This window comes from Microplitis mediator, chromosome 4 (assembly GCF_029852145.1).
Source record: "Microplitis mediator isolate UGA2020A chromosome 4, iyMicMedi2.1, whole genome shotgun sequence".
Classification (NCBI taxonomy): Eukaryota; Metazoa; Arthropoda; class Insecta; order Hymenoptera; family Braconidae; genus Microplitis; species Microplitis mediator.
This window is the reverse complement of record NC_079972.1, coordinates 3,149,344-3,160,421: the sequence shown is the minus strand read 5'-3', so window position 1 is coordinate 3,160,421 and position 11,078 is coordinate 3,149,344. Positions and strand designations below refer to the sequence as shown.

Here is an 11,078-nt window from a genome sequence, read left to right as displayed (position 1 = left end):
TATCCCAGTTGGAGTGGTCGAGTGGTCATCGGTTGCATTGATGACAATAGTTGGAGTGAGTGGGAGAGTGGGAGTCTCGTCCTTGGACACTCCTTCTCCCGTCGAGTTCTCTCATCCGCCATTGAATCTGATAAATCAATTGTAATATTAGAATTTATACGAATATGAAAACACGAGTTTTGTCTGTGATCAATTTTACGCGGTTTTCACCATCCGATTCGGCTCGAAGGACCATAATGTAAAATATTAACTTAAAGCACTACATTAAATATTTATTTTGCTGGATCGGAATGGTGAAAGAAATAATGAGTCACTAATTTGGTGTATTGTCCATATTTAATAAAAATAAATCACAGATAAAAGTGTAGAGTACAAAAGTTGATCACGAGTTTATAACAGAGCTCTTATTAAACATAATTCGATTGCGTTTAAGTTTCGTTGAGTTCAATATAAATTACATGGCACCGTACACATGAAATATTATATACATGTATATATACATATAGAGCGCAGTTGATGTGAAGATTGATTTTATCGAGTTTAATAGAATACAATTTTTCTATAATTTTACACGGCACCATACACGTGAATTAATATATAGTATAGAGCGCAGTAATGAATAAATTATTAACAATTAAGAACTCACAAATATCACAAATATTTCGAGTGTAATTTTAAGTCACAAGTAATTTTAATTCGCGACATGTAGAGTACGAGTAAGAACCGAGTAATAATACGATGCGTCGAGAGCCGAGTTTGAACGTATATAATTTACTTTGCAGTCACAAATGAAATTTGATATTGATTTTAGAGATTAAGTATGACTGAATGACTGAATGATGACATCAGTCACACCAGTTGGCGTCGAGAACAAATAAATAATTAAGTAATGAGTAGTAAAAGTAAATTGTAGATTGAAATAAATTATTTGTGGCTGCAAAGTCACGTGATGGCGAGTATATATATAGATATAGCCGGCAGGTTAGTTTAACACGCGGTCGACACAAAAATGATCACAGATTTTATGTATGAAATTAATCATGTAATTGAAAAATATAGATGATAAAAATACCTGATAAATCAGCGAATTATGGTCAGAATGAATATAATTGATGACACACAGTAATTCGCACGATGTAATTAACTTTGAATAAATGCTAATAGCACGTGGTGTTCTATAACAGGTATTGTAGAATAATGGCAGTTGCCGCGTAGCTGGCTATCGAGTTGAAATTCCGAGTATCAGAGGGCGCGTCGATAGCAGCACCTCTGGTATAGTAGAGCGTAGAGTTATCGTGTTCTGGCGCGAACATTTGATATTTACGCAACCCTGGTATTATGAAGTTATTTAAATAAATTGTGTTATATTTCCGATGTCAAAAATATATCTTTTTGACATTCATGCCGATCGGGTAATAAAGTAATAAATAATAATATGATTGATAAACCTTCATTGTTTATTAACGAAATTAATAATCAATAGCAGACAAAGTTGAAAAAATATTATTTTTAATAAAGCTGAACAAAGGCACGAAAATATGAACATGGACTAAAAGCCTAGGGCCGATTAATTATGATATGAAATTTAAGGTTTGGATAAAAAAAGGTTTACTTGAACCAATAAAAATTTATGGAACCAAAAAAATTTGTTGGAAGACGGAAATCATCTTAGACAAAATTCATATTTTTATGAGCAAAAAAAAACGAACTATCAATTGTTTCTTGGCTGAAACAAAATGTTTTATTTCTTCAAATTTATTGATTTAATAATTTTTTTTTTCATTTATTCAAGTAAATTGTTTTCATATTTAATGATGACTACAGTAATGACAATGTGTTCAGTCACGAGCTTAATCATTTTGAAAAGCTTCGTGTACTTTCGCTACGTACGGGAGCAGCCGAACTCGCTACTGACTTGAATGTCAGAATAGTGCCGGGTCACTCGCTATTTGGGCCCGACACATACAATTTCTTGCTCATGACCGTGCCACGTCGGCATGAGAACCCGCTACCAGCCGGTCAATCAGAGAAATTGGCGGCTAACTATTTCCTGTTGGCGCGCTTTTAAGCCAATGGGAAAATTCGTTACGACCGTGCCACGTCACCACCGAGCAGCCACGAAGGAAGAAGACGACGTCTCTATTTCTAATCTACATCGATCAGTACGAATACAGCTATCCATCTAACCGCTTCGCTCAATATATCACTAGTGTGATATAAGTCTGAACCGCTCCGCTAAACCTCCGCTTAACTATTCTCAATAATTAGCTAGTATATTAAGGCTACTAATTATTGAGTATATATTGAATTGTTGCTCGCGCGTTATTAATTATAAATTAATTATCGCGTCATTAACCGCTATCGACCACGTGTCGAATTCATACGCGCATTCCTTTACAGTCGCATTCGCTATCGCGTATCTTGTAGTTGCATTCGCTCTTAAGTATTTTTCTTACAGTTATTCAGTGTACATATTGTTAAATAAAGATCTATTCTATGATCTGTAATTTTTGTGTTAATTGTTAGTTATTGAATTAACCACACCTACACCAGAATCCCAAAGTACATTCGCTTATTTTACACAATGAAAACAATTTTTCCAAGTATCAATAAAAACTTTTCGTTCATGTGATTACATCTTTAAATAATTGTTCAATTATTTTTGAATGTTCATTTTCTTTCAGAAAAGTTTTGGCATCGTCAAGTCGCGTCATGTCACCGATGAAGTACTCAGTCGTCAAGTTATTTAAATTTTTTAAGTTTTCCGCTCCAACGTTGTTATAAGAGTTATCTTTTTCTTTTTCCAATTGCTCATCTAATTTTCCATTTGTGCTGTTGATCGTTACAACTTCTTAATTCCGTTCATTACCATTGTCTGTCATGTCGCTGACTGATGTTACTTCCATTTCAAACCTGCCAGGCTCACTCATAGTTTGATCTGAATTTTGTTCGATTACGTCGGGTTGATTAATTGTGCTATTATCGGCTATTTCAAAGTCATTATTTTTTAATTCTATTGATAATATAGACTCATTATCAATAGAATCAGGAATGTTATGATCATCAATTTTAATAATTTCTCTCGCACAATTGCTTAGCAACAATTACTTTTCTTTCACTGTTTCAGGATTTTTCAAACTATTTCTGCTTATCTTTATCCACAATTTATCAACTGCTTCTTCTTCAATGGTTTTTATTATTTTAATGTTAAGTTCCGTCTTCTTCAGTGCCCATTTAGCTTTTTTCGCTTGACCAGGAGTTCTATATCTGTTAACCCAAGTTTGATCACAAATTAACGTAAGTTATTAAAAAGTAGCAATGTATATTTTTATTTATTTATTAATTTATTCATTCTATTTATCAAGCTATATAGACATATATCCCATGAAGATGCGCGTTTTATTAAACTAATATAGAAGCGTAAATTAAAAATGCATAGTTTGCATTTACATGTGGTGGGGTAATAAATGTGTTAAAAGTTGAAACTTTTATAATCTACAAGAGATCTCTCCTAAAGCTTGTGACTTAAACACATCACGCTGCTTTTAAAATGTCGTTATCTAAAAAACGATCTTTTAATGAAAAGGCTGAGCAAAGTACCTCGCAAAAAGCCAACCGTGTGCTTCAGTCTTGGGAGAAATTCAATTTTTTATTGACCAGTTCATATAAACTAAACGAGTCTCGTACAAAACCTATAATTGTAGGACTCAAATTGGATACTGAAACGTTCAAGTTTGTGCCGTGTATTGCTATTGTTGATGAAAAATAATATATATTGATGAAAAATATATATATTTAATAATTATAAAGAAACATAAATAAATAGCCATCATTATAATTGCAGATAGAAAGATGTTTTTGATTATTTTAATTAAACATAGTCTAAGTATTGTTATTGCTATTATAAACCTGAAAGGTAAGTAAAATAAATGTTCGTTATTATCATTGCAGATAAATAGGTGTTTTTGAGTGCTTAATTAAATATAGCCTAAGTATTTTTATCAATATTATAAACTTGAAAGGTAAGTAAGATTCTATGTCTACCTGAATGTATATATCCTGGTGGAAATTTGTAAATATATATATATATGTCGGAAGACCAGTAACATGATGGGCATCACCCTGACCATCGGGTTTATTAGTTTTGTCTGGCATTTTATTACAAATATAAACGAATAATAATTACACAGAATAGTAATTTATTATTAAAGTATTATTCACAAATAGTAGTAACTAAACAAACGGTATAACGAATATAATATCTCACAATTGTTAATACATACAGAATTACAACTAACACAATATTTGATACACATAAAATGATAACAATAAATTAATAATAATAAATGATATTAATCGTAGTATACAATCGCCCGATAATATTAATAATTAGACTATGATTAAATAATATACGAGTACTACGGTAAACTAGGCTCGAGAACGAATCCACGGTCAACAGGAAAACTTGTACTCGCACAAACGAATGCTCAATCAGAACTGACCGACTCAACTAGTCCAAAAACTCTGTACTCTTCATAAAAAAAACCTTTTAGTCAGAAATATTTAAAGAAGGACAACAATCTTATTATCTTACTATCTTGTCTTTTGTGTCTTACTATGTCCATCCTGTGACCGTGGCTACGTTTGGTGAACAGATGTCACAGCGAGCCTAAGCCTCCCGTAATAAACATAATCTACTTAAGTTGTAAACAACTAGAGCTTAAGTTTTATTTAATTGTTACTGTAAAAACTAGTCTCGACTGTTAGGAATTTCCCGTCCCATTGGAAAACCCCATTTTATTCTTTCATCTCCGACACGGCTATCCTGACGATCACGCGTCCTCGAGTGAATCTAAAACGTTTATTTTGAATCACATATAAGTTCCTTGTATTAACTACTATTTACAATGCAACATAATTTACAGATTTTTTCATTATCCAGTTCAGAAATCCATAGTAGTGTTAAAAGCTTTCAGCAGTGTTTCATTAACATTATATTTTATTTTACTATACGATCTCTTAAGTATGCCTTTCATAATTCCCTCGAGCAGTCGTTTCACCATGTTCGTATTTTCATCCACCATAGATCCTCACACTCAATGACCCCTGCATGCCACGTGCAGTCCGATACTACCATAGTTGTCATAACTAGGTACACTTTTTCAAGCCCCCGCCACACTATCAACTGCCACAGTATGATACGTGTAGTGCGACTTCCAGAAATTCCAGACCCCCGCCACCTCACCAGTTGCCCATCGCCCCCTGATCAAACCACTCCCGGTTTGCAGTTACGACCTACAACCTGGTGCAAGTAGTGCGATCTTTTCTGTCCAATATTGCCATAGCCACAACTATGCAATCTTTTATCCAAGCCCCCGCCATACTATCAACAGCCACTGTATGATACGTATGGTGCGACTTCTCAAAAACTTCAGACCCCCGCCACTTCACCAGATGCCCATCGCCCCCTGATCAAACCACTCCCGGTTTGCAGTTACGACCTACATCCTGGTGCAAGTAGTGCGATCTTTTTTTTTCTGTCATTAGTGCTTGACCTTTCCCCTGGTGGCTCAAGACTCTGCCTCAGAGTCTCTTTCATCAACACTCCCATCTGAAACATCCAACTCGCTAGGAATATGACTTTCCGGCATTTTTCTTAAGTTCTCATGACTATATTTGTAAGTTCTATTACAGCTTAAAGATTTTAAAGTATACCGATCATTATCGAGAACTTCTACTACCACGAATGGACCTCTGAATTTTGGATCAAGCTTAGTTTGATTTCTTTCTTCGTTTTTAATTAAAACAAAATCACCTAACTTGAATCTAATTACCTTTGCTTTATTCTTATCAAATCTAGACTTATCATATTTGGCATTCTTTTCTATATTTTCAATCGCATTTTGTCTTACATCAGAGATATCGACTTCTTTTTCATTATCATCGACTATTAACCCAAACGGTCGCGCTACTCTACCAATTAATAATTCTAGTGAACTAGCTTTGGTGACACGATTGGTAGTGCAATTCATCGCTAATTGAACCTCATCTATTGCCGCCTGCCATGAGCGCCCGTTGGTTTCAACTGTAGTAAACATATTTTTAAGAGTACTCATTACTCGTTCAACCTGACCATTTGCCCTACTAGCCCCCGTTGCTATTAAGTGTAATTTAATATTTTGAGAAGTACAAAAATCTTGGAACTCTTTGCCAGTAAAACATCTACCTTGATCTGCTATTACACGAGTAGGTGGACCAAACAAGGATACAGCGCGATTTAAAGCTTTGATAGTATTTGCCGTGTCTATTTTTCGAGTATGATGTAATAAAACAAATTTAGTAAAGGCATCTATCATGACAATAACATATTCTTTCGAATCGCTTTTACCACTCAGTTTACCTGTTATGTCTATATGCACAGTATGCCAGGGTATGCTGGTCTTGGGTATGGGATGAAGCTCAACTTGAGTTTTACCTGAGCTTGACTTGGAAAGTTTGCAAGCAAAACAGTTGTCTACGAATTTACGAACATACTTCGTCATTCCCTCAAACCAATAATACTCGCAAACCTTATCAAGTGTTTTCTCCCATCCCAAGTGCATAACTGACTCATGTACGTGACTAATCACTGACCACCTAAAAGCACGTGGTACGATTGGTAAACAGAGTGTTTTACCACGCCTTTGAATTTTTCGATGAAGTACCCCAGCCCGCAATTCAAAGGTTTTAGCAAGATCTTCGGCTAAATCGTCATTTTCTAACTTTGTTACTATTTCAGATATCTCGGAATCGCGTCTTTGTTCTACGAGAAGCCAATCATCGGAAATTTCTGCGATGTTAATGCGTTTTTCGGTAACTTTATTGAATTCTTCCCGCGATTTTACTGGAATAGGATTTCTCGAAAAGAAATCTACGTGACCCATACGCTTGCCTTCTCTGTAGACGATATCAAATTCAAAAGTTTGTAAGAAAGCCCACCAGCGATGAACTCTTGGAGTCAATTCAACTTTACTACGCGACGCTTTCAACGAGTTACAATCAGTTATCACAATAAATTTACGACCATGTAAATAATGACGAAAGAATTTAACAGAATTAAATACCGCTAGGGTCTCTAGCTCGTATGAATGATATTTTGACTCGGCTTTACTAGTTGCTTTACTATAGTATTCGACAACTCGATTTGAACCGTTTAATTTTTGCATAAGAATTGCACCATAACCATCGGAACTAGCATCTGTGTGTAATTCTATCGGAAGATTCGGATTAAATATCATAAGTACTGGTTCGTTTGTCAGTGCTGATATTACTTTTTGTCGAATATTTTCATGTAAAGTCGTCCATTCAATATTTTTTTTATTACCTGACGTTAATTGGTATAAAGGTTTCAGTATTTGAGAGAACTTAGGTATAAATTTACGGAAGTAAGACGAAAGGCCTATAAATTGTCTCAGCTGAGTGACACTTTGGGGTGCAGGTAGTTCTGTTAGCGCTGAGATTTTACGAGGGTTGGGTCGGACTTCGCCGGCTTTAATCTCATACCCGAGATAATGAACTGAGGTCTTTAGAAACGAACATTTTGAAAAATTAAAAGAAAATCCAGCTTCAATAAGTATACTCGTCACTTCTCGTATTCTTTCTAATGCTTCTTCTATTGTAGATGCAATTATCATAATATCATCGAGGTAAACTATAACATATGAATACGCGAGTTTTCCGAGAGCTCTCATCACAGCTCGTTGGAAAACAGATGGCGCATTTTTTAAACCAAAAGACATTGTTAAATATTCATACTGACCATCAGGGGTCACAAACGCGGTCCGTTCGATAGATTCTGGATGAACAGGGATTTGATGGAAACCACTTGCCATATCTAAACATGTAAAATATATTGCGCCGCTAAGTCGGGCAATTTGGTCAGCAATAAGAGGTAACGGGAATCTATCGGTAACAGTATTATCATTCAGCCCACGATAGTCCACACACAGACGATCCGAACCATCCTTCTTTTTTACTAGTAATATTGGGCTCGAAAAAGGAGAACAACTCGGACGAATAACATTTGCTTTTAACAATTCATCTATTCTGTCCCTGACTACCTGCCTTTCTTCCGAGCTAAGCCGGTACGGTCGTCTTTGTACCGTAACATTAGGATCAATTAAACGTATTTCCAACTCTCCGGTATTAACACGAGTATTTGGAAAGCCTTGAATAAAAGATTCTTTAAACTCTTCCAAAGTAGATATAAGTTTAATTTTATTATCACCGGTTACGTCTGTATCTACGTTATTGAAATCGATTTTATCATTTAACTCCGATTTATCACACGCATAAATAGTTTTACTCTTAGAAATGGTAAAGTGATCTAGGGTTATATTAACATCAAATCCTTGATTAAGAATTTCACGACCAATCATGACGTCGTTCTTTAAATAATCATCTAATACAACATGAAAAAGAATCTCTAATGTATGACCATTTATAGTTACAGTGGACAAAACTTGTACCGTACAATTTACACTAGCATTTCCTATACCTCTTAAAATTATCAATTTATTTTCTCTTTTACCTGAGAATCTAGCAGCAATGCTCTCTTTAATTAATGAGCATTCTGCCCCAGAGTCGAAACAAAATGAAAATGACTCACCAAGGTGTCTCAACGATCCTGATGGAGCTGCCACAGTGCAAACATCCACACGACGTTCATTGTTGTTGGCATTCTTGTTTCCAATCGATGATGTGCATTTTGAGGCAATATGACCGCTCACGCCGCACTTGAAGCAGGTAACAGGCTTGTAAGGTGTAGTGGTCTTACTCACAATCTGGTTGTTGAGAACTGATTCGTGTTTTCTAATCTCGGGCCTCGAACGACATTCTGATTTCTTGTGCCCCGATTTTCCACAATTAAAACACTTAACTGGCGTTGACGGCTTCAGTCGTTTCGTATCAGATGATTTCCAGTCTTCTTGCATCGGTGCCGACCTTTTTCTGGAGTACGAAAAAGCTTTTAACTCGTTTTGCAACTGAGACTGAGTTTTTATGTCGGTAGTGAACGATAAGCGCTGAAGTCGGCTATCAAACTGTGAAGCATGAGCTAGCACAATTGACACAGCGATTTCTTCTATATTTGACTTTTTCCACTTCGATGTGAGTGACGACAAAAGACGGTTTGAATATGCAGCTAAACATTCACCATCTTTTGGGCGACTATTTTGAAGATTTATCAGTGTAGCTGCCGATGTTTCTACGCCGCCAAATCTTGTCAGGAAAAAATCTTTGAATTGAGTCCAAGTTATTCCCGGAAAACATACTTGGGATAGCCATTGAGATGCAGTACCCTGGAGAGCTTCACTTAACACAATAATAAGTGCACTACCTTCCAGTGGACGTTCACTTAAACACATATCTGCTGTCGCGCACCAAGCAACAGGATCTGCGCTCGAATTTTCCGGGTTGAACTTTGGTAGAGAGATATTCTTAATACTTGACTGCGGCTTTGTCACGACTTTCATCAGCTCGATAAGATTTCGATTTTGAGCTTCTAACAGAAGACTAAACTGCTCAGCAGAAACTCCCGTTGACGATCCAGATCCCACTTCTGATGTCGGAAGACCAGTAACATGATGGGCATCACCCTGACCATCGGGTTTATTAGTTTTGTCTGGCATTTTATTACAAATATAAACGAATAATAATTACACAGAATAGTAATTTATTATTAAAGTATTATTCACAAATAGTAGTAACTAAACAAACGGTATAACGAATATAATATCTCACAATTGTTAATACATACAGAATTACAACTAACACAATATTTGATACACATAAAATGATAACAATAAATTAATAATAATAAATGATATTAATCGTAGTATACAATCGCCCGATAATATTAATAATTAGACTATGATTAAATAATATACGAGTACTACGGTAAACTAGGCTCGAGAACGAATCCACGGTCAACAGGAAAACTTGTACTCGCACAAACGAATGCTCAATCAGAACTGACCGACTCAACTAGTCCAAAAACTCTGTACTCTTCATAAAAAAAACCTTTTAGTCAGAAATATTTAAAGAAGGACAACAATCTTATTATCTTACTATCTTGTCTTTTGTGTCTTACTATGTCCATCCTGTGACCGTGGCTACGTTTGGTGAACAGATGTCACAGCGAGCCTAAGCCTCCCGTAATAAACATAATCTACTTAAGTTGTAAACAACTAGAGCTTAAGTTTTATTTAATTGTTACTGTAAAAACTAGTCTCGACTGTTAGGAATTTCCCGTCCCATTGGAAAACCCCATTTTATTCTTTCATCTCCGACATATATATATATATATATATATATATATATATATATATATATATATATATATATATATATATATATATATATATATATATATATATATTATTCTGCAATGTACGCAACGACTGGCAGACTCGCGGGTGTCCCCACCACGCTCTGCGCTCTACCACCACTTTGTGGTGGGCGGTGTTATAGTTGCACCATACTACTTTAGGATCATTTAGCACTGCCTCAACTACACGATCTTCGTTACGGCCCGTACGTACGTCTCGAGGATGACCTATACGCTCAACGCGGGTTGGTAAAATATTTCCAGTTTCTCGAAGACGATGAACAGCACGAAGAATTACGTGATGATCTGGATGACAAGCACGATTCGCGTAACGCTCATTATACACACGACAAGCATCCATAGCGTTGTATATATAATAAAGACTAATATTCGCTAATAGTTTGCGCCAATAAATTTTAAAAACCATTGAAAACGATGAAAAGAGACAAACAATATTCAGTGGCACAAGAATAAGACAGCGAGTGCCTTGGACACAGCATCGAATTCCTACGAAAAAAAATTGAATAATTGTATATTGGAGAATGCATAAAACAGTAAGAAGTAAGAGAGATAAAAGTAAATACTCGATAGTATTTAAAGAAATACTAGCTAAATTTATTTTGACTGAGAAAATTGGCGATCGTCCTCTAAAGGAATAGCTGTCAGCATAATGATCTTAAGAGTTGATTATAAAGTGAATTGTAACAGGATA

The 11,078-nt window shown here is 35.5% G+C and overlaps 1 protein-coding gene across 1 annotated transcript; it reads right to left on the bottom strand.

Annotated features, from left to right (window-relative positions):
• Nucleotides 1–4,729: 4,729 nt before the first annotated feature.
• Nucleotides 4,730–9,668, bottom strand: LOC130667164 (uncharacterized). Its single transcript, XM_057468654.1, has 2 exons — nt 8,648–9,668; nt 4,730–4,852 (listed from the first exon to the last, which is right to left on the bottom strand). Exons 1-2 carry the CDS (start codon nt 9,666–9,668, stop codon nt 4,833–4,835), a joined length of 1,041 nt encoding a protein of 346 aa, XP_057324637.1. The 3' UTR covers nt 4,730–4,832.
• Nucleotides 9,669–11,078: the final 1,410 nt, after the last annotated feature.

What these genes read in the sequence shown, in the direction of transcription:
- LOC130667164 (XM_057468654.1), bottom strand. Translation starts at nt 9,668, where the DNA reads ATGCCAGACAAAACTAATAAACCCGATGGTCAGGGTGATGCCCATCAT. An exon ending in AGGATCGTTGAGACACCTTG is followed by an intron (nt 4,853 to 8,647) that starts GTGAGTCATTTT and finishes TAAACGTTTTAG; the next exon opens with ATTCACTCGAGGACGCGTGA.